The following is a 24892-nucleotide window of genomic DNA, read 5'->3' on the forward strand; positions in this document are numbered from 1 at the left end:
TTGGCTTCAGCACTTAAAATTTGTAAAGCATCATGTGGTCTGCTACCTTTTGCTGCTCTCCAACTTGGTCTGTCAGGAGCTAGGCTTTCCCACATCAAGGCATTTATGTTGTAGTCCTTTGGAGAAATTTTCAGGGTGTCTTTGTGACAATAGTTTAACTACACTTCCCTCAGGACAGGTCAGAATAAAACAAAGCTTTCAAATTTTGAAAGCAGGCATTCTTACTTCATGGCCAGTCCGGCGAAGCTGAGCCTATACTACTAACGAAATAACACAATCATGACAACTGAGTTGGTCCCAAAGTGCGTCCTTCAAACCACATGCTGGATATAAACGACTGTTACAATTATAGGAGATTACGACTTGGCCCCCAAAGGCAATAACAGTAAACCAGAGGAGAGTAGTGATCATATTTTTTAGTTCTATGAACTGAATCGGTCATTATACCTGACAAAACGTTTTTAAAAAAAGCTCATTTAAATCTTTGTTTATCATAGCACTACAACAAAAAAGTTTTGAAAATCAAGCAGCTAAGACTTTAAAACTTAACATACTGGCTGTCAATTTTGAATCAATATATTCAACAAGATGGAGCACAGATGCTAAGTTGACAAGATCACAAAACATGCAAGAAACTTGACACTATGGAGGGAATTCAGGCCGGAACCATCGATGTTGCCTAAAACTTAATATACTATGTGGCTGTGAAAGTTTTGAGGCCAAATTAACACCATCTGTTATAAGAAAAGTACTATAAATGACAGGATAATAAATTAAATATAATACTACAAGACGGGTGTGTGAACTGAACAGCTTACTTAGCACAAACAAAAATACCAAGCAGCAATAACAATAACTTATAAGATAGGAACAACATGTTGTAGTAACAGATATAGATAAGCCACGAAGACAGTTGAAAACAACGTAAACAGAAGATAGCGTAGATACCAACTACATTAGAACAAAGTGGATATAAATACACTACTAACATCATGCAACAGAAAACTATAGACATTTCTGGACAGTCTTTTCATCAAAATGATAGAACTCTTTGAGTGACTGCTTCTTTCATTCAATAGTTGTTTTTTTGGTATAGACTAGAAAGTGACAATATAAAATGAAAAAAGATGACTGATAATTACTGACAAATCGCAACTGCATTGAAAAAAATTAATTCTTTCTTAGTCTAATTCATGTATTTATCAAACTTCAAATCTCTGGAAACATAATAAAAAATTCAATTTTTTTTCATTTTCATGTACACTACACAGTTGATGAAAGAATCTTAAAATACTAGTTGAAAAATAAATTAATGAAAATGAATGCAATTGATGTACCAAACTAAAAGCATTCCTTCACACTCTACAGTAAGAAAAAAATTCTGTCAAACATTGACATTTCCAAGGAGGAAGCGCGATACTTCTTTCATACAGAAAAACAAAACCAACCCACCCACCCCCTCCCCTTACTGTTTTAAATGACACTCCCTAAGCAGCATTGTTTTGGAAAGTGGAAAAAACATAAAACATTCTGAGAGAAACTTCTACGCTTTAACACACATAGAAACAGCCTCTAGTTTTTCAGGTTAAAAAGTTATGAGATTATGTTGTAAATGATTGTCAACCCATTATGAAATAGAATGAAGGCTGTTAGTTTCACATTCCAATACTATTTTATAGCAATTAATTGCAACACATACAAAATAGCTATCAGCCTGATCTCTGGAAGCCAAAAAGCTAGATTCATTCGCATCTTTTCAATACAAATTTAAGAGGTTTTTACACTGGTGTGTTACTTTCAAATCACAAATGAAATAGTATACAATGTACAGTACAAAGCTATAATCCCTATTAAATGCAAGGTTCATTGAGTATCCTTAGATCAATTATCTTTACAAACTTACTACAACTAGACTTAAAACTAAAATCAGGCGAACTGAAAACATTTGTTAAAACTGAAATTGAACACAGGATTTTCACAGAGCAATACAGGGAGCAAAAAATAAGCACAATAACTGAAAAGTTTCCCCCTTTTCTTGCATAGTCTTACTACACGAGATACGAGTACTTTCAGCTTTAGCTCGCAATGACACAGAAAATTGCACTACCGCACAGACCGAAACAAAAGTAAGGCAAGAACTTAGTTGCAGCTCCTTTAGCTCCAATGCAATCTTCACACTTGAACGACAAATTGAACAATCTAAAATATCATTATCATTTCCCCCTAACTACAGCAGGACTAGAACAATTATTTCTTCTTCTTGCCCATGGTGGAGGTGTGAGCTTGTACTTGGGCTTTTGTCTGGCTGAACAGGTTCATCTCGTCCTCCAGACGCTTGCGGCTCTCTTCCAGCTTGCGTTTCTCCTCTGTGTGCTGCTTCTTCAGCGCATCAAACCTATTGTGGAGCTGGGGAAAGTATTGAGAATATAATTTAGTTCAGCACATTTGAGTTGTTTAAGTAACAGTTTTACAGCACTTGCAGGTGCCAAAGATTTGAGGCGTTACAAGAGAGTAATAAACACAAAAAGGAGAGATTAGGGTGAAGAAAAATCATAAAAAAGCAACAGTATTGCATTATTTCCTTTAAGTGTGGTTTCGAGATAAAATAGACATAAGAGTGTTCATGTTGGCTTATGATTATTTTAGTTATTTTAATACAAGAGTTACAGCACTTGCAATGCAATGAGGACATATAAGTGCCGAAGATTTGAGGTGTAACAAGAGAGAAAACAAACTCACAAAAAAGGAGAGGAGATAAGGATGATAGATGCTTGATATGAAAAAAGGAGCAAACCACACGAGAGCACCCGCCAACCACCTTTCGCAAGAACAAGATGAGAACAGAGATACTAAAACAAGGTAGAGTCCAAACTGTCCAAAATGGACACCCAAAGTCAAGGGAAACATTGGTTGTCTGGCAAGACATCTAGGACAGCTTCATTAAAATAAAGAAAAAAATGAAAAGGAAAAGGTGGGAAGTGGTCATTTGCACAGGTGATTGTCTTGGACAAGTGGCCATTACAGCAGGTTTTAGTTTTAGTAAGAGTTTTACGGCACTTGCAACACAATAAGGTCATACATTTGCCGAAGATTAGAGGTATTACAAAAGTAACATGAACCAAAAAGGAAGAGAGATACAGATGAAAGAAGTTTGATAGGAAAAAACGAGCAAACCAGACCAGAACATCCGCCATCCATCCAATTACACTACAGCAGGTTTGACAGTACATGGCGGAGTCCAGAAGAAAATACCTATCAACCACTGACCACTGTTCAGAAACACAAGCAATCTTTATTACCTCTTTCTCTGCTTCCTTGAGCTCAGCCTCCTTTTCTTTCACCCTGATGACAAACATCTGTCTCATCTCATCCTCCTTCTTCTGCAGGGTTGTGATATGCTCCTGACGTTTCTGTTCATATGTCTCTGAAAGGCTGGAGTGGGAAGAAAAAAAAGGAAAACTCCAGTTAATGAATCTCAGCAGAGTAAAAAAAACCCAGAAAAGATGCAGATGTATAACAAATTTTTGTTAAAACTATGTAACTAATAGCATTCCTTATCACTTTGTTGAAAATGCTTATTTTTTCATGAATCCAAGTTTTAACTTCACTTAAAATAAAAGTTTGAGCTAGTAACTTTCATAACTTTTTAAAAAAATTAAACACATCGATACGTTGTGAAATAAATAGAAAAAAAATGGAAGGAACCAGGTTAAACATGAAGGCAAAGTCTAGAAATGACTCCTCAAATAAAGGCTTGGGATTTCTGTGCCAAAAAATGCTCGAGGATTAGAGACTTAAATCGTTGAAACTACAATTGACAGCAAAAGCATTAATAAATTTCTTAAATCTCTCATAACAAACAAACAAATCTGTATCAATGCACAAAAACTACCCACCCCACCAACAAAATTTCAAATCAAAGCAATGTTATTCTTTGAATAGTTCCAAGAGTCACCAACAAAAATCAATATACTGCGAACCTTCTGGACTCTGAGTCTGAGAATCCCATCTCCTCTAGCTTGTGATGGCGGTACAGCTCAAAGTGTTTTGAATGGGTGACCTCCCTCAAGTCCTCCATGTTTGTACGGATCAACATTTCTCTCAACTTGACAAAGTCACAGTGGTTTTCGTTTTCAACTGCGAAAAGATTTTTTAAAAAGGTAAAGTAAGTTCATCACACCTAAATATACACCTCCGTGCGCCAGTGTAAACATTTTACTTTCAGAGTTCTTCTCACTCATGGGTGCTTGCAGCTCTGATCAAAATCGATATCCATTTCAAACAGACACATTCAGTGAAGAACATTGGTACAATTAATCTGTCTGCTTCATTCTCATTATTATTCCCAAATGCAGTCCAGCAAATTTATTATTTTTCTAGTGTCGGCAAAGTCCGTGAAGGGTAATACTAGAAAACAGAGAGTATGTGTTTACCGATATGAAAAAAAAAGACTTTAGTACTCCCCTTGAAACGAATTTAATCTTTTTATTTTATGTACTGATTGGTAGCTATGGACCTGTATTTCAACTTTTCAAAGTCAATGGTGGAAAAAAAAAATTTCACAGAAGATATGTGCTACCAACAAAGCACACATTATGGCACTTGATTATCCTGGAAAGCTTATGGAAGCTGGGGGGGGGGACAATTTTGTCAAAAACTAACCAAGCTTGGGCCACACTAATACTAAAGTTATATGTCAAGTAAGGGCCATAAAACATCATCCTGTAAGCCTAAATTGCCCTGTAGGCTGTAAGTTTAAGAACCCTGGTCTAGTAGAAAATAAACCAGATAGAGGCACTTCATTAGCTCAGTTGGTAACATGCTGGACTACGGAGCAGATGGCCCTGCCTGGTTCAAATCACAGCTGGGCTTTCTTGAACTCAAGTCATTCTGTGGAGTTTTCAGCGCCCTCAACCCAAGTGGCTTGGTCCTGTCGGAGACGGATGTTAAATTCGGAGGTCCCACCTCTAGAATAACCATATAGTATTAAACCAATACACTTACTTAGTAACTGCGCCTGATAAATACAAATCATTAGCACTAGGAGCAGTTAAAACCTACAGTTGCCAACTCCTGACATCTATTGAGGGAATGTAAAAGAAGAAAAAGAAGATGGAGGAGTAGAAAAAGTCTGTATCTGTGACCCTCACCTTGCACTGTTCCCCATGGGTACTGTCTGGCCTTCACCATTTTGTTCCCAATCTTGACCTCATCATTGCTACCGACCACAGCAAAAGGTAGATGTTGCTGAAGGAAGAAACACAATGAATAATAAAGTTCCTTTACTTGCTCATTGTGGCAATCGATAACGATAATTTATAATTTTTATTTGAACTTTATTTTAACCTGAAATGAAATACTTTCCATCGGCAAATAGCTATCTAAATCAAGAGATACAGAAAAACCTGAATATACTGGTACAAACTGTATTATCATAGGTGTCAACAGTAAGAACAAATAGTTTTCAAAAATCAGAATAAGAGAATTTCCAATCAAACGGAGAAGAGTGCAGCATGGACCTAGGTCATAATAGTCTGCACTTTTTTGGCACTAGGTTTTTACAGTAGGTTGATCTGGCTTCAACATGTCTGGTATCTAGTTCTCACTTTAGGGAGGTATTACTGGTAAGAATTTCAAGAGGAGAAATGAGACTATAAACAATATTTTCAGTTCTCTTCTCTCCCCCATTGCAGTTCTTTTTTTTTCTCTCTTTACTAAATATAACACGACGTTAGCATCGGAACCAGATTTGTCATCATAGTAGATTTCCACAGAAAAAAAAATAATACAGCACAATGGAAGTGACAAAGCTCTCTCTGTATATGACACCAAACACAGTATTGAATATTTCCCGTAGAACTTACGTTCATTGAAGAATTTGTGTCTGCCACTGTTTCATCATCAGTAGGAAACTGGTAGATATGGACTCCATTTGATACAAGTTCAGACATCAGCTGTGGACATTTCAATTCGTGAACTTCAGTTTATGATCACTGACCTCAACAAAATATGATCAGAAAGCATTCCTTATTTTGAATTATTTCAAAATTAAACAGCTATGTTCCTGAGTATGTGGATAAGATAAGATAAGATAGGATAAAACGAGATAAGAGATGAGATGGATGAGATAAGATATGATGAGATGAGATGAGACAAGATAAATCTTTATTGTCAAGATCCTGGCACATTGGTTTGGTGTTTCACCATGTACACACACACACACACACAGAGAAATACACACACACACACACACGGACGCACGTGTGTAAACATGCATTGGAGAGTAGATGTGTGTCAATAAAAGAAAGAGTATGCACAAATTTTAATATGCATGTGCGAGAGAGATAATATGTAACTTGATTTTTTTAAGTATCCCGAAACGGCCAAGCCAGGGTGGTTGAGAGACTAAAAAAGCTGGGAATCCAAGAGACAACATCTAAGCTTGCCTTTCATATAGGCCTACCTTGGTCTTGAATTTAGTGAGCTCTGTCTTGGTGATTGTGTCTGCTTTAGCAATGACCGGGATGATGTTCACTTTGGTGTCCAGTTTCTTCATAGTGACCAGATCCAAGGCCTTCAAGCTGAGGAAATTGTCAAACAGTTATTGCTAGAGTTTTTGTTTTAGTTTTAGTGAGAGTTTTATGGCACTTGCAACACAATAAAGTCATATAAGTGAGGAAGCTTAGAGGCGTTACAGTTACAGGAGAGTAACCAATACAAAAAAGAAGGAGGAAAGGACGATGTTTGACATGAAAGAAGAAGCAAACCACACCAGAACAGCAAGCACCCACCCACTGCTAGAGTTTATTAGGGTAGCAAGGAAGATGGCAAAAGAGCAAACGATAACCTTTATAAACAACTCGAACGCGAAGGAGAAAAAATGGACAGCTTCGACTAAGAAGAGAAGAGGCTTGCAAAGAGAATATAAACTCTAAAGAGACCGTTTTTTAGAACCTGGAAACATACAAAAAAGGGCAGTTTTGAATTTTTTGTTTAATATAAATATTGACAACAACAAAATTTTTTTTGCTATAAAATGTCTATGGAATATCAAAGATAAACACACAAAATAAGCAGAAACAGCTCTCATAAAACAATCATGACAGGTTCGGGATGCACCTCCAACTTCATTGATGTCATCTATCGGTATTCAAAGTGTAAATGTTAAAGGTCAAGACAGCAATTTATTAAAACGGAAAACTGATTCAATATTTTTTCACACAATAGATAGTCTTTTCTTCAGACACCCCCCCCCCTTTCCGAGACAAAACAGAAACAGTTCTCATAAAACAGCCACATCAAGTTGGAAATGCACCTTCATTGATGTCATGGCTACGAATGCTCAAAGAGAGGATTTTAAAGGTTAGGACAGCAATTACTTTAAACTAAAAGCTTATTCAATAATTGATTTTCAAACAACAGAATGCCTTTTCCTTTCTTTCTTTACTAAATTGATTTGAGAAAAATAATACACTAACCCGCCCCCCCCCCCCTTAAAAATTAGAAAACAAAACTAATTAAAACAACAACAAAACTCTATGGAAGCCATGAAGCATTCACACTAGAGACTGGGATGTTCACTTGAAGATGAACGAGAAGAAAGAAAAAAACTCATCCAACACTCTTCTATCAGTGACCTATTAAATTCACAGAAATTTTTTTCTTTGCCACAATGTTAAAAATGAAAGTAGAAATATACCACTCACGAATGGCCGGTGGGTGCAATGAAGTAAAGACAGGCATGAACACGCGTATCGTGGTAGGTGTGCAACATGCGTTTGATCTTCAGCTCCTCATGAAGATATGCGTCAAACTGAGCATCGATGTAGTCTACTATGGGCTTCCAGCTGAAACGAAATAAATGCAGTGTGTGAATGATTCACAGTACAGTGAAATTCGATTGATAAAGAACAATTATAATGAGGTAAAAGGTAAAACAATTTTCATAATATGTTTTCTTATAAACCTTTTAAGACAATATTGACCAGATGGGGGAATCCCCATATTATTGTTGTCTTTTAATTTTGAATTTGTGTTCTTTTTTAACATCACCTTTTCCTCACTATAAGCAAAGAATTTGGAATTTTCATGAAATTTACACTGCAAAGCATAAAGACAGGAAATAGAAATATAGGGCCTACTGTACAGAAAACTGGAGACAAAATTTCTTCCCTGGAATAAATGTTTCTATTTTGAGAACTAAAAAAAAATAAATAAGTAAATTAGATTGTTTTTTTCTTTTCTTTAGACAATAAGAATGCTGCCAATGACTCGTTCAAAAATATCTTAGCGTGTGAAATGATGAATATGTAATGATAATGAGCAATAGTAAAATAGATTTTTATAAGAATTTCATAAACCTGATACATGTATATTCAAAGTGAAACATATTGAACATCAAAATAGGAACAAGTAGTCTAATTCCCGTACGCCACTAACATCATTAGAGTTTAAAAAATAAACAGGAAGCGAAATGTATGGATGAAGAAGCTACAAACTAACAACACTCTTGACATAATGCTGGATACATGTAATATTTCAGGCATGCAATGTATTTTTAGGCTCAAAGTATATGCAAAACCCAAAACACCACATAAAGATCTACTGAACATCACAGAGGTAATCGTATTTCACAATATAAGGCCTAATCTATGGAGCATGCATCAAATTACCATAGCAAACACATTTGACACAACTCAAACCCACTATTAAAGCCTCTAAAATAAAAGAAACTTTAAAAGACGGCTGTCTGCTCCAACACAAACTCTCAGCACCCACTAAAAATATGACAGAGACCCAGCCTCATGTCTTCACTACTAGTATATCCCCATGCATACACCGTCAACAAGCAGGCATTCCCATATACACCTTCAAAAAGCAGTTTCATTTTGATAAAAGTCTATTCAAAGAAATAAAATTGACCAGTATGGATGGAACATAAGCCTCAACTTAGGCAGGTATTCCCCAGTTCATGTTCCAAAATTGGTGAAGAGCTCACAGCATAAAATATTACCTACAACAATAAGTGAGGAAAATAGGGAGCATGCAAAAGTGGTACATTTATATCTTTTCTATTCTGGACGGGGGGAGGGCAGTGGATGAGGTTATGTGTAAAGTTTTTGACAGTATGCAATCTGCAAAAGGATAAGTGTTTTCAAGAGCAAGTAGTCAGTTAAGCGAGTCAAAAGCTGCCGAGAAAAAGCAAAAAATTTGAAGAACAACCGTGAAAATCAGAAGCCAAGTGAAAACAATCAGAGTTAAGTGACACGCGCTGCACTTTTCTCTCCCCCCCCCCCCCTCCATTCTTACACACCCTCACTATGATTCTGACCTTTTCTAACAAAATACTATTCATGCATTATGTTCAACAGGGAAAAAAAAAGTAAAATAAATCAGTCCAAGATTGAACATTACTAATTGAGATGACGCCCCTTATACGTTCAAAACAAGGTGACTTTCCTAAAACTGACTGCAAAGCGGCCTTGTCAATTTCATAGAGTCACACACGCGAAGACATGGCGTTATGGTGAGTTTGCCACATCTGCAGTAAGCCAGGAAGCCAAGAGGTGCGAATGAAGCTAAAAGGATCTGGCTTGGAGCTTCATCCATTAGTTGTTTAATTTTAGATGCTATGACGAAAATCACAAACCTTGAAAGTCCAGTTGGACTGGTTTTACTGGAACAATAATAATAATTAAGCGATATGCTTTAAAGAGGCCTTATTTCTTCCCTTATTGACACTAGGGACTTGAAATGGCATGCAATTTCCAACAATTAGATAATCATTTATTTGACCTAAACATTTCCAGACCAACAAGTCCCATTCTTTTCAAATTGCCACTTTGAACAGAGAAATCCTAAGCCTAATAACTCTCAAGACAGAAATATAATAGTCCATATTTTCGGGTCTTCGCTTATTTGTACCCAAAGGATTTGCAGGCAAATGGATTTTTTTTCAAAAGAGAACTAATATTTTGAGAGCTCGGAGTCCCAGGCTGTGCTTCAGTAAGAAGAAACGTCAAGTACAATAACGCAGAGAAAGTGCCCAGAATAAACGTGCATACATTTCACAAATATAAACTATATAGATGGAGTCATTTGTTACAGATATCATACAACTATTATGACACGGTTATTACACCGCTTGCAAGAGCACAGTTACTACACTATTATAGTACAGTTACTAGTATTGCTATGGTCCAGTGACTACACAGCTATATAGTACAGTTACTAGTATTGCTATGGTACAGTGACTCGAATGTTATAGTACAGTAGTTAGTTACCAGACTGTTATAGCACAGTTTCTACACTGCTATGATACAGTCACTAGTATAGCTATGGTACAGTTACTACACTATTATATGGCAGTTATCAGACTGTTATAGCACACTTTCTACACTGCTATGGTACAGTCACAAGTATTACTATAGTACAGTATATATACACACTTATTACTAGGCTATTACAGTACAGTTACTACACGGTTATAATATAATAATGGTACAATTACTACACTCTTAAACGGTACAGTTATGAGGCAAGTCTTGCTGAGATACAGAACAGTTACTAGTATTGTTATGGTACAGTGACTACAGAGTTATAGTACAGTTCTACACTTTCATAGAATATTACTGCAACTATAATAATACAGTTATTATGTTGTTATGGTACAGTTTCTACATCGGTATGGTTCAGTGGAAAGTTTACAACTTTCTAACTTCAGTGATACAGTGACTGCCCATGCAGTTGAATAAAAAGAGACAAGCCGTAGCAATAGAGCAGAACAGAAAAGGCTTTCCTTGTACATATATAGAAAATTATCAGTAATATTGTCAGTGGCATCAGAATGAAAAAGAATGTGCAATTCTCGTATATCATATATATATATTTAAAAATAAGAACCCTTGCCAAAACACGTGTATACACCACACCCTATCAACTTCTAAACTACATAAACACAACGACTGATAAAGAAAAGACAACAGAAAAAATTTACAGTTCGAGATATATAAGATAAATAAAATCAGCCAACCATACATAAACAAATAAAAATACTGAAAATAGAAGAAAAAGAAAAAAACAACAACCTCCATACAAAAGTACAACCCTGCAAGATACTGTCAGGCACTAAGGACTAGACATTTTCAAGCACCTCACTAAACTCTGAGGACTAACTTGAAGGGCTGCACGCAAAACACAAAAGGAATGCACTACATCCAAAAACTACCTTGACCTCACCTATCATCTTTGTTAATCTGATCCCCAAACCCTACAGAGTCCACCAGAGTCAGTTTTAAAAGCACATTCTTTTCACGAAGTTCTGAAAATGGGAAGAAGGCCAATGAGAAAGAAGTATGACGAGTCATTAAAAAGTGGGTGATACCAGAACGTTTTGTGGGGAAAAAAAAGAATAAATCAGAGAAGTAAATGCAAGATCATAGTCTCCATCTTCATGGACTCATACCTTTGAGGGTGTAATAATAAAAATGAGAAATTCTTTGCTTAAAGAATGAATACTACAATAATCAGGTCATGACACTAAGAGACCGCAATTATAACCTTTACAGATTACCAACCCATATTAATTTCCTGGAAACTTCCTGCACTTATGTGCTAATCCATTACCCCTTCAGATTGGTTACAAGTTTTGACTGTGGGGGGTGGGGTTCTGTTCCTTTTTACGAAGCTAAGGGGTAATGGAGAACACGCACAAAAATATGCTCAAATTCTCAGAATACTTTCTCCCATCTCATAGTGCAAGGAGGTAAATTGTCCATGAAGACAGATCCTCTGATCTGACAGAGCCAGGTATTTCTCTGAAAGAAACTCCAAAGCAAAGTAAATTTCCTTACCTATGGTCCTTATTGATCTGATCACCAAAACCAGTGCTGTCTACTATAGTTAATTTCAAGCGAACATTACTCTCATTCAGATCTGAAAATGGGCGTAGAACCACTCGATAAAGACGGGAAGATGGGAGGGGGAAGGTACAGCTGATGCAAAAAGATGTCACATACTAGAGATATTGATTTATTCTTGACAAATAGTATTCCACCCAATCGGTAGTCTTCCATCCTAAAATCTACGACATAATATATAAAACAAAAATGTACGTGTGCCTAAAGAAAGGTACAAAAAGTCGGATTTGACCGTTTTGAATTAAGGGTTGCACCTTTTATAGATAATTCAATGCTGAACACAGTGGGTTTTTTTAATTTTTGAGATATCTCAAGTAATTTTTTAGATGCTGTACATTTACGTACTGTAAAAAGATCTAATTTTGATAAAATTAGCTTTTAAGTTTAAGACACTTACTAACTTTAAAAAACCAATGATTCAAGTTTCCAATGGGGTTTTTTTCTTGGAAAATTCATTTCCAATTTGGCATTCAACAGACATCAATATCATGATCAGAATTTAATGATAAAACATGGCGAGGAAGAGAAAACCTGCTTCAAGAACAGATTTGAACACTTTCTAAAACTAAAAGCAGTGTTCGTTGAATATCTTTAAAAAATACCTTAGTCTCAAAATTATTCAAAATAAAATATTTGGGAGTCAAACCAATGAAAACCCTTTTAACACATTGTTAACAAATGGTGGAACTATCATTTTTTTATGAAAACACATTTTGGTCAAAAAAGTGATTTTTTGTCATCAGCCTGTAGCTCAAAATGGTCTGTGGCGACTTTTTGTACCTTTCTTTAGGCACACACACAAATATTGGAAAACAATGTTAACTTCATCACTAATAAATCAACTCTGGACCAAACTGCAAAAGGAAGTACAGTAGAGTCCGCGTCTACCGAGCACGTTTAAAAAACAAAAACGCAGCACTCTAAACCTAAAAAAATCTGGTAGTCCTGCAGATTTTGGTTTCAGCAGACTCCACTTATTTAACGTTACACAAAAGCAAAAATAACCGAGTAAGTTCTCATTGAGAATGTTCTACATCAGCTAAAAACATCATCTACAACAAAATCAGAAAGCCATACATTCAAAGTGAAATATATTCCTATTGACCAGGTCAGAACATATAATGCCAGATTCAAAAGTTCAAAGTCAGAGTGGTAGACTTAAGACAGTAAATTAAAAAAACCCTGACAAGAAGTCGTTTGGGAGCACCTGTCAGAAACGTTTTACTTGATTTAAACTATTCAAGAGCAAGTAATTTTTAAATTTAAAAGAAGAGAAGCACTTTTAAAGTGATATTAGAAATATGGCACACTAAACAAGAGAAATGATTAGTAATGAATAAAATACAATTACATCTATGTTAGTTCCTCGTGGAATATCTTGATTCCTCAACAACCTCATGGATGCAATTCACTAATGAGTCATGAAGTTCACAGAAAAAAACATGATTTTTATGCAGCTCATTATTCTTTTGTAAGCAGTTGTCCAAATCTTCATAAATGAATCGAAAAAGTATCTGGGCCCCAAAAAGGTTGAAAAAAAAAAGTTCCCCACATCATATCATTTATACAAACAAAACAAGCATGGAATCATAATGTTCACCGTAAGTGTGGGCCTTGAGCTTCACTCCTGGCAGATCATGAGAACTCGGGGTGGAGTCGAAGTTTGTGTTGAATAGTGTGTCCATCATGGTTGACTTGCCAATGCCAGTCTCACCTTGAAAAGAAAGATTCTAGCTTTACAATATTCATTTGATTATGGATGCTGCAACACAATCAATCTTTCATGAGGTAGTTACGCATGTGCCAGCCACTCCAGTGTATACAATTTTTGTCTTGTGAAAGTAATGATTAAGATGTGATGTACTATGAGCCAATAATTAATGCGCTTTTAAAACAGATCCAATAAGACCCTTAAATAAGATAAAATCAAAAGAGTACATTATTATTCTAATCATGGACTTCAATTCTCAGAAGTTTTGCAGATAATTTCTTTAAACATTAATTTATATCTCTATGCTTAATTTTTCTTTCTCTTTTCAGATGTTTTCTTTTTGTTGCAATGCTTGACAAAAGTTAAACTATCATTAGAACTTTCCTAGAAATACAAAATACTTTTTTTTTTGTAAAATGATTTTTGTTCTGTAATGTTTTTAAGAAATTATAATTGTTCGACAATCTGTTGTTTTTCTTTCTTGGAGAGATGTTTTGGAATTTGGAAGAAAACAATAGATATAACATGAAACATGATGCTTTCCCACTCTGTTTTCCTGTTAAGTTTCATGGCCACATCATACTAGATAAACTTTACTTCAGTTTTCAAAGAAACCAAACAAGCTCTTGTTGTTTTAGCTCTACGGGTATCACAACTAGACAGATGATGTCAAAAATGAACTGAGCGCATTTGACAACTACAACAAGTTGTGACTCACCGACACACAGTATGTTGAAACAGAATCCTTGGGCTACCGACTTATTCACTAACTGGTCAGGGAGGCTATCAAACCCCACATGACCGGTCAGGTTGAGGGCACGCATGGCGTCTTTGAGAAGTTGGGGAGGCTGGCAAATGATAAAAAAAACATGAGTTTAAAATGGTATTTCCAGAGCAAAAATACTTGAAAATCATTTTTCATTTTATTTAGTCATGAAAATATAATAAATGTTGATTTATGTTTTTATTTTTAAAAACCATAAGAGTAAAAAAAAATATGCCCAGTTTGTCATCATGCTCTTTCCACTCCTTTGTATAAAAGTGTCAAACACAGCAATGATCATCAGATTCACAAAGACCATGGATTAGAACTTGACACCAGTAAGAAGAACAACCTGTATCGGTCCATATGATTTTGACAGCGATTTTCAGACAATGTTGTAAAATAGTAAAAAATGTAATTCAAGTTTCATTTTTCAAGAAAGATTCAATCATAAATTTATATTTCCCTGAGATTAAAAATTATATATATCCATGTTCTAGATGAATACCAACAATTTGCCCATCCAAACAAATTCAGGTCCATAGACAGATGAAAGTCACAAAACACGATCAACATGCAACCCTTTACAGGAGTTAGTCAAAGTCATGCTGTAATGGATATTAATATTATTAGAGAGTAAGATTGAAATTATAAAAGAGAAGAGGCGTGGAACTAAAATTGATAAAAAGGATGCCTGCATAGAGAAGTTGGTCAGATTTGAAAAATATAAGCAAAACAGAGCAGAGAAGTCTAAACAGATATAGTGTGTGCATTACCAAGCCTGACCAAATTTGATCAGGGGATTCACTTGACCAATGGGCATCCCTTCTAAGAAAAGTGTTCAATCTGACCAAACTCTGAACCTTTTTTACCTCACATGGAGAAAAACTATAAACAGTCTATTCAGCAGTCTCATTGTTGCTGGTACCTCTAACCATCAAAAGACCTCACTATGATGATACCAACAAAGATAAATAGTGTAATATATGATATTACATAAACAATCATTAATCAAATTAATAATTTATCATAAAAGCTAAATATCAACCTTACTTTATACAGTGTAAAGTCAACAGTTTGACAAAACCACAACAAAGGCCACTTTTTAAATTTGGCCCAAATTAATGCCGTCATAACTAGAAAGGTGAGTTACATTCCAGTCTCAACTTCTTTTTCAAGAAAACTTGCTGAACTTCCTGTATTTTTTTACTTTCCCTCCCGTCTCACACTCAGCTACCAGTTGTCTATTTTCTACTAAATATTGATGCGCTGAACACGAATATCAACTTCATTTCCGTCGCAAATTAATAATTTTTGAAAAATTTGATTGTTTTTTAACCGAGATCGACATGCTTTGGACCAATCGGGGCGTTTCAGGGGGGCCTGCCCCGCTGGGGAAAAGAAAATCTGGGGAGTTACAGGGGGGCATGCCCCCCTATTTTTACCCAAAAAATTTGATATTTTACAGTAGATTTGAAATTGTCTTGAAAATAATTGATTTGCGACAGTTTTAGTGGCTTTATGTGTGATCTGCAGCAAACAGTACTGCGGTTTGTTGACCCCTGAAACAGTGCATCTGTGTGCGGAAGTGAAAGTAAAAATTTACCTAACTTCCTCTTCAAAGAACTGCAGAGAAAGTGACACTATATATTTTTATAAAACATGACAAAAGTCCAAAAGTCAAAGTGGTAAGACCTCTATAAAAAGCATGGAGATCTTTGAATTTGAATGGAGCAGCATAAAAATCAACTTTAAATCAAATCAGAGCTGAAATTGAGAGGATGCCTGAGTGCTTGGGATCAGTCTGGGAGTTTCATTCAGAAGTCCATTTACTTTAAAAATAAATATACTCTAATAAAAAGAAGAGGACAGATCAGATACATGAAATTTTACTTTCACCCCCATAAACAGATGCACTGCTTCGGGGGTCAAACTGCAGTAATTTTTGCTGCGGCCACTAAAGCTGTCGTCGCAAATCAATTATACTAGAAAAATTTCAAACCTAGATCTCATTGAAAAACAACAAATTATTGAGGGGAAAAACAGGTGGCAGGCCACAATGTAAACCTCCAACATTTTCTTTTACCTCAGGGGGGAATGCAAAACCCTGTGCCGGTCCTTTCCCGGCACTGGGTGTTGGGAACCGCCAGTACCGGTACCAGAAAGGGCTATACAAAACCTAAGACTAAGAGTTGTAAAAGTAAAATAGAATACCCAGAAAATCAAATTAAGTCAAATAAGGGATGCCCATTAGCGCGATCGGGTCGGGCCCGGTCGGGCCGTTTTCTGGTGGTTTCAGTGCACACTACAGCCCCAACGCAATTGTACCCGATGACCTGGAAGTTAAAGTAAAGAAACCTTTAACCTCAATGGCTTCCAGGGCTTCTTAACTCCTTTCCACAGTACCCTGTCGCAGTGCTGCGGCAGCTTCGAATCCCATAAACATAGGTACATCCATAAATTTCTATTATAAGATCGTTCATAACAAGATAGTCCACTCAGGCCAAAAAAGCATCTCTGCAGAAGACTGCGCATTGGTTCAGATGGCACTGCAGTCTTTGTTTTGAAGCTCCCTTTCGTTTTTCCAGAAGAAGAATAGGAAAAGCACAGTTTGTTAGTTTCGCTTTTATTGTTTTTCACACAAGTAGGGTTTACAATTCTGTTCACAAAGTCTGCACTTTTTCAAAGAGGGCACCACTGGATTTTGAGTGTCAACATAGACATGTGACTCAGCCTCGTTGTGATTGGCTGCAAACTACCCGATCGCGCGACTCGCAGGCCTGAAACCAAAAACGCGTTTGTTTTTTAAGGTCACCGACCGAGTCGATCGTTTTGTGCCACGATGGCCGCTTTGCGCCCTCAATTTGGCTAGTTCCGACCACCAAATCGACCCGACCCGATCGCGCTAGTGGGCACCCCATAGTACTCCAGTCCAGACTTCTGGTTGTGGCTCTTGGCCCTCAGTTAGAATGCAAAAAGTAGAGTCTAAATCATGCAGAGAACTAGATCTAGATTTATGTGTAGTAGAAGTAGCAGTGAAGACACACATTTCAAAGAGATGTTTTATCAATTTTATCAGTAGGCATTGAAACTGGACACTTAAATCTTATTCAAATTAGTTATTTTCATTTAGATTTAGAGTCTAGATCTAGATCTAGATCTAGATCTGATCTAGATATTTATTTAGATCTAATCTAGATCTATATCTAGATTTATAGATTCTAGAGATCTTAGTTTAGAATTAAAAGTAAAAAGTAAAAAAGTAGTATAGCTAGATCATCTACTAGATCTAGATCTAGAATCTAGATCTAGAATCTAGATCTAGATTTCTAGATCTAAATCTAGATATATAGAAGATTCTACTAATTCTAGATCTAGATCTAGATAATCTAGAATCTAGATCTGCAATATATACAAGTACAAGTTCCAAATCTCCAAAAGCCAAAACCCAGCAATTAACTTGAAGCTGACCATTTTCTAAGCTAATCAAATTCTGTAAGGAATGTTTTGTCTAAGAGAATATCTAGATCTCTATCTAGAATCTAGATCTAGAATCGAGATATAATGGGTGATTCACTTCTTAGCTATGGTGTAGGCTGTAGGACCGGCTCATCAAACCAGGACCAAGACCAAGATGAGGCCGTTCCTCAAGAACCAGGTCAACACACATCCGAGTCGGTTAGATCTTCAGAGGGGAAAACAAAAGTGGCATTGGGTTAGATTTAGTAATATTTCAAAGAAATCAGATTCCCCATGCATCGTGTTAGGGCGTGCACTCACTAATTCTACTTCAGTGGCCATACTCTTTGCGATATTCCAGAGGTTCCAGTGAAGAACTCAGGAAGTCTGACAGATCACAGTCTCACAGAGGGATGGATGGATGGATGGAGAGCACACAAAGATTCAACTTCCTTGTGTTCCCAGATTATGTTAAGTTTCCGAACTGCAAAAGAAAAATTAATGTTCGGCCGAGACTCGAAAAAAATGAGCAACAAGAGAATAGACTAGATCTACTTTCTATCTGCCGTCCCCAGAGGTTGTGTTCATTGTTCGCCACAGTTCACACATCCCCAGAGGTGTAAACAAAACAATAAAAACATTTTTTTTTTAAATACCATAGTTATGAACATGTCATTTTTGCTAACACGTAAGCAACCAATGTTCAACAAAGACATTTTTCATATGCTAAATCTGGATAACTATACGGAATTCGAAGAATTTCGCTCTGTTGATACTTGATACTGGAATACAAACGCTTCTTTTGTGAGTAATTCACAGATGATTAAACATCCTGTCTAGCCTACATTGAGTTACTCTCTGTGTTGCAGAAGACAAATTACTCAAATAACAGCAACACTCTGCACCACTCACAAACAATCGAAGATGGCATCGAAGATGGCACCAGAGCGTGAATGTAACCCATGAAAGCCGGAAAAAAAACATCTTTTCATTTAATTATTATTGTACTGAAACAATGCAAGTTTGTGCGGGTATCAAGACTCATGAATTAAAACTGCTCATTTTATGTATGCCTTTTTACGCCTCCATCGACACAATTAGATCATTAGGGAGGCGGGCTTCCGACCCTGCCTCTATAAAAGGCAGGCCAACGTGGGTTGAGAGGTGGCCTAGCCTATACAACCCAGCAGAAAGACCAAGATACTCGATAGGCTAGTCTACAGATTTCTCCTAAGTCGGGAATCGAACTTGGGTCTCCTGCATGCGACAGTGAAGCACCCAGACGCTACATCAAATTCAACTGGCGTCGATATCGAAAGACGGCGTATTTCAAGCAATGTATTTTTTTTTAAACTATCAGAATACTTTGAAATATAAGTATATATACCATCACCACCCCCCCTCTCTCTCTCTCTCTCTCTTTCTCTCTCTCTCTCTCTCTCTCTCTGTCTCTCGAGCGTGCGCGCGCGCGCGTGTGTGTGTGTTTGTTGAGTGTATGTGTCTCTCTCTATCTCTCTTTCTCTCTCGCTCCGTCTGCCTGTGTCTGTCTCTCTCTCTCTTTCTTATTTTCTCTCTATTTCTGCCTCCCCCCCCCCCTTCTCTGTCTGTCTGTCTGTCTGTCTGTCTGTCTGTCTGTCTGTCTGTCTGTCTGTCTGTCTGTCTGTCTGTCTCTCTCTCTCTCTCTCTCTCTCTCTCTCTCTCTCTCTCTCTCTCTCTCTCTCTATTTGTGTGTGTGCGGGTTTCGCTCTCTGTCTCTCTTTAACTCTCTGTCCGCCTCTCTCCCTCTCTCCTTCGATTCTTTTCTCTCTTTCTCTCTCTCTCCCACTCTCTCTCTCTCTCTCTCTCTCTCTTTCTCGCTCTTCTTCTCTCTCCCGCTCTCTCTCTGTGTTTGTGTGTGTATGTGTGAGTGTCTGTGTGTGTGTGTGTGTGTGTGTGTGTGTGTGCGCGCGTGTGTGTGTGTGTATGTGTTTCGCCCCCCCTCTCTCTCTCTCACTCTCTCTCGCCCCCCCCCCTCCTCCCCCCCCCTCTCTCTCTCTTTCTCTCACTCTCTCTCTCACTCTCTCTCCCTCTCTCTCTCTTTGCGGCGCCCTACAACCATCCGCTCAGGTAGATGTACGAAGATATCGTTTTCATCTTCGTAAAGGTGAAAGCTTTATAATTTTCGCCGGATGACCTCATGCAGAGAGGGTACAAACAATCAGGCGCAGTAGTGTCGATGAAGCTTCTATTCGGTATGGGCCTATTTAAGAAGATAGAAACCAACAGTAGATATTTTCCTCTTCTTTTTTTTTTTTACTGTTGATTTATTTATTTTTTGTTTAGAAAAAGTTTTACCGCACTTGGAACACATTAAGGTCATATTATAAGTGTCCAAGATCATAGTTAGAAGGGCTATGAGAGAGTAACAAACAAACAAAATGGAGGAAATATAAGGATGATCGATGTTTGATAGGAAAGAAGTAGCAAACCACAACACAGCATCAGCCCACCGCTCACAAGTACATCCTGAAGGAAGGCCTGTGGCAAAATTGTATTTACATGTAATGCGTTTCACTGTCGCACGCAGGAAACACAAGGTTGATTCCCTAATGGGGAGAAATTTGTATTGAATATCTTGGTCTTTATACTGGCATGCTGTATACATCTCTGCCCGGGTTGATCCCGAGAGACAAGGTCGGAAGGCCACCTCCTGAATAATCTAAATTTGAATTGTGTCGATAGGTGTGTAAAAACACCCACATTAAATTAGAAAATCATGAGGTCCTGCTTACATTTCATTCTCTTGGGTCTCACTTTCCAGTCAGGGAACATGTTTTACTTTGAAGAGAAATCTGATGTTGGATATAAAGAAATGTGATATGGCAGGACTGTCGACTAACGTACCGGGTATTCAAGATTTTTGTATGCGCTCTTTGTGTTTAGCATTTCGATGGACAACAACCTTGTCTTTGAAGTAGTTCTAGATAAATCTCCACCAATAGGTTTTTAAAAACATTTATTGCACAAAAATACACCTTAATAATTAACAATTTTTTAAAAAATACACACACACACACACACGCGCACACGCGCACACACACACACACACACACACACACACACACACACACACACACACACACACACACACACACACACACACACATATATATATATATAATATGTATCACCCGTTAGGTTATTACCTTCTCGACCATTAGGAAGAATGAAAACACGGGTCTCTCTCTCTCTCTCTCTCTCTCTCTCTCTCTCTCTCTCTCTCTCTCTCTCTCTCTCTCTCTCTCTCTCTCTCTCTCTCTCGAAATTAAAAGCCGCATTTGCCAAGCAAAAGCAACCTTCCACAAAATGAAACAGATACTTACAAACATCAATATGTCACTGTAAACAAGAAGAAGAGCACTGAAAAGTTACATCGAGCCAATCCTATAATACGGGTGCGAAGCATGGACAATCAATTAAATACCTGGAAAGAACAATTGTGGCGACAGAGTTATGGTTCATAAGACGCATACTACGTATCCCGTGGACAACTAGAAAAACAAATGAAGAAGTCTTGGTTGAAGCAAATTTTAGAAGACAGTTTATGACGAAATATACGAAAGCATCAGGCAAATTTCTTCGAACACACAATGCGGAAAGAAGCATTGGAGAATGGAACAACAGGCAAGTTTGATGGAAAGAGAGGCAGAGGCAGACAGAGGGAAAAGACACCGGAAAAGATAACAACATGGCTAGGAGCAGAAAGAACAACAGACACCATTGCTGCAACGCAAGACAGAGTGCTGGGGAGGTCATGATCGCCCACCCGAGTCGGCAAGGCACCGGATGATGATGATGCGCTAGGAATATTTACAACTGTTGAACAATACGAGGGCGTACTAATTGTCGACGAAGATTTGGAGCCTTGGGTATACCATTATCACTATGCACATACCGTATTGGATAGAGATTCACAGCAGGGAGCTCAGTGTTTCAACTGTATGTGACAGTCTGGCCAAATAGCCTACTTCAGTGTACTCCAAATGAGTTGCGCATAAGGAGACATAGACTAAGGGTGCGTCTCCTTATGTGCGACGCGACGTCGTGTCGCCTCTTGCCGCTCCAAAATCAATCAAGTAAGACAATAAAGAACCCGTCTCCTTATACAGGGTGCCCATAGCGGCGGCCCCACCCGCTATAATGGGCACCCCGTATTACGCGCGCCGCAACGTCTAGTCGCGCACTACCGTTGACAGCGATCGGTTCATGTACAGATCGAGACTTTGGCGTGCGCAATAGACTTGGGAGGTTGACAAGTTTTTAAAAAACATCACTATTCATTAACATACGTAGCAAAGGCATGCCGGTCGGCACACTGTTTGATTTGTCGCTCACGACGACTCATCTCTAGCGACCTTGCATAAGGAGACATAAGGAGTCCTTGCTGGTTCAAAATCAACTAAGTAAATTTTTATAAAGAATTGGCCGTCTCCTTACTAGAGTTGGGGCGAGAGGACGGACGGGTTCGTTACTCGTGGACTCAGTCAGAGCGAGTGGGTAACGGACGGCCATGCGAGCGGACAGCGAACCTCAAGTCAGTTCGTTTTGTGGGTCCGCTCCAGAATCTTATTCACTGAGCGGGCGGGCGAACGGACGAACTCTAGCAGACAGCATAGCCCACTTGACGAGATGTTAGGCCCATCGTCTATTGTTTGTTAATTAGGCCTAATGTCTCAAACCACTAGCGGTGCCACAGGGAGTGAGAGAGGCTAGTAACGTAGTACCAGAGAGTTTACAGTAATACTATTACTGTAAACCCTCTCGGGTAAGGGGGGGAGAGAAATTTCCGCCATGAACGCCTAGCTACAAAGCTACAAGGTGGGGCAGGAGGGTGATTTTGGGGGGGGGGGGGTTGAAATAGTGGGCAATGGAAGGAGTCACCCGTCCGTCCGCCCGCTCGCTAAACGAACTTTCTGTCCGATGTGTAGCGAGTAGCGAACGAATTTTCAAAAGCGGACGGCTCGTTACCCGTCCGCTCGTTTGCGATGGTGCCAGCGATGTAGTTCGTTACTCGCGGACGCTAATTTTGCGAGCCCAACCCAACTCTACTCCTCTGCCCACTACGGACGGGATCGGCCGATCGAGGCGATCGGCCGATCGAGGCGATCGCCCGACTCGACCGCCTGAAACTGAAAACAAACAGGTTTGTTTTTGAGGCGCCCGTCGCCTCGATCGGCCGATCCCGTCCGTAGTGGGCACCCCGTATTACGTGCGTCGAGACGTTTCGTCGCGCGCGACCGTCGCCAGCGATCAGTCCATGCAGCGATCGAGACCTCGTCGCGCACAACAGACTGGGGGTGTGACAGGTTTAAAGGAGACATAATCTGACATTCAACGTGCGTTGATACCCCCCCCCCCCAAAAAAAAGAAGAAAACCCACCCCAAAACAATAACAAACAAACATAAAAATTGCAGTTTGGTTTTCCCGTTCTTGGGTTGGTTTTTTTTCCAAACATTTTAGGTCTACACCAAAGGTCTAATAGTATATCGCATCAACTTGTAACGCGCTATCCTTTATGAAGTTCAACAGTGCTGAATGCTGTGTTAGCTTGGTCCCTTTTTGTTCAAATTCAACCTAAATTTAACAGTAAATTTTGAGATTATTAATGTTGTTGTTGTTGTTGTTGTTGTTGAGGTTGTTATTGTTGCTTCTTCTTCTAACCTGAAAACCGAAAACTAACCGCTGAACAATCTGCCTGCTAAATCTGGACATACTATAACAGTCAAGCAGCTACGGTTAAAATCACAAAAAATATTATTTCATTTTGAGGCCTGAGAAAACACAATGCTTGATTTCAATCATTACTGAAAACTAATTAGGATTGTATTTTTATAAATGGATAGTTACAGTCTCGTGCCTGTTATTTTCATCCACTTATATTGTAAGAATGTCATTACATCTTCATGAATACGGAAGTAAACTAATCTGCAGTAAATATTGCACTCGATATTCCCAGAAGAGAACCAACGATACTCGTTTATTGTAATCGATTCTAAGCTCTAATTCATGAAAACTTTAGAATCAGGCGCGGTGTCACGATGCCACGTCCGGCTGCTATGTTGCCTTCTGAAGAACTTTTTATAAAAGGAAGAAAAATCTAATTACCATTCCTAGTTACACATGTTTTTGGGTCTCTTTCTTTATAATGTTGATAAGATTCAAGAGTTTTTACAGCTCCTCTTACAAAGCTTTTATAATATCTTGTTATGGCTTTATAAAAAATAACAGTAAAGTAAGATTAAAGTCAGTCGCGGTATGGGTAGCCTGCCGGTATTTCACCTCGATGATTTTAAACTTACCATTTTTCTTTTGCTGTGACAGGCTTAAGGTGACCCATACTGTGACCACCCCCCCCAAAAAAAAGAGAGCTATGACTGCCTAAGAGTGCAACAATTCAAATGAAAAAAACAACACAATTAAAAAACAACAACAACCTTACGACTCCCCCCCCCCCAAAAAAAAAGGACTGGCTATTTCTATAGCATACTTAGCTTCGACATCAGTCAAAACTGTACGAAAAGCTGAGAACAAGAATCAAACTCATGTCAGATCAAACTTCAACTTACCAGATAAGGCACGCTTGAAACACGATTTTGAAGGTAGGCTACATAAACAGTCTGGTGTAAAGCTTTATACTCGAACAGGCTAAAACAGCACCTGGACACTAGATGGATGGCTGGTGTCTCGATGAATAAATTACTTTACTCACAATCAAATTGCAGGGGTTTGGATTTCCACCTCACTCAACATGATGCACACTAATTGTGATTGTACTTCCTTCTTTGGGTCAAGCGATTACCCCCCCCCCCCTTGTGCTCTCTCTCTCTTCTCTCTCAAGCAAGCAAGCAAACAAACAAACGAACAAACAAACAAGCGAAAAAACAAACACATGCAGGCACACATATACATGCACAGGCACACACACTCAGTCCACATTGATTTTAAAGAAGTATATTTTTGCGCCACCAAACTGCCATTGGTCAGTGAATTTAAACATATGT

The 24892-nt window shown here is 38.2% G+C and overlaps 1 protein-coding gene across 3 annotated transcripts; it reads right to left on the reverse strand.

The window, feature by feature from the left end:
• Positions 1–1082: 1082 nt before the first annotated feature.
• Positions 1083–24602, reverse strand: LOC101862197 (septin-11). Of its 3 annotated transcripts, none has more exons than XM_035971039.1 (12): positions 24458–24602; positions 18173–18335; positions 14348–14477; positions 13519–13632; positions 11853–11934; positions 7707–7847; positions 6464–6581; positions 5865–5954; positions 5151–5247; positions 3981–4137; positions 3300–3432; positions 1083–2406 (listed from the first exon to the last, which is right to left on the reverse strand). In XM_035971039.1, the coding sequence occupies exons 2-12, from the start codon at positions 18191–18193 to the stop codon at positions 2248–2250; spliced, it is 1242 nt and encodes a 413-aa protein (XP_035826932.1). In that variant the 5' UTR covers positions 18194–18335; positions 24458–24602; the 3' UTR covers positions 1083–2247. The 3 variants fall into 3 exon arrangements, with proteins under 3 accessions (XP_035826932.1, XP_035826933.1, XP_005103295.1); XM_035971040.1 differs by lacking the exon at positions 11853–11934 and adding an exon at positions 11239–11320 and having other exon boundaries at positions 18196–18335; positions 24458–24600; XM_005103238.3 differs by lacking the exon at positions 11853–11934 and adding an exon at positions 11239–11320 and having other exon boundaries at positions 24458–24599.
• Between the last annotated feature and the right edge of the window lie 290 nt (positions 24603–24892).

This window comes from Aplysia californica, unplaced genomic scaffold, assembly GCF_000002075.1.
Source record: "Aplysia californica isolate F4 #8 unplaced genomic scaffold, AplCal3.0 scaffold00364, whole genome shotgun sequence".
Classification (NCBI taxonomy): domain Eukaryota; kingdom Metazoa; phylum Mollusca; class Gastropoda; order Aplysiida; family Aplysiidae; genus Aplysia; species Aplysia californica.

Bases quoted from the DNA above. Each gene is read 5' to 3' on its own strand.
- LOC101862197 (XM_035971039.1), bottom strand. From the start codon at position 18,193: ATGGCCACTGAAGTAGAATTA. The intron at 11,935-13,518 runs GTGAACATTATG...GCCCATTTTCAG, and splicing joins GCTCAAGGCCCACACTTACG to ATCTGAATGAGAGTAATGTT. The intron at 5,955-6,463 runs GTAGGCCTATAT...AAATGTCCACAG, and splicing joins TCACTAAATTCAAGACCAAG to CTGATGTCTGAACTTGTATC.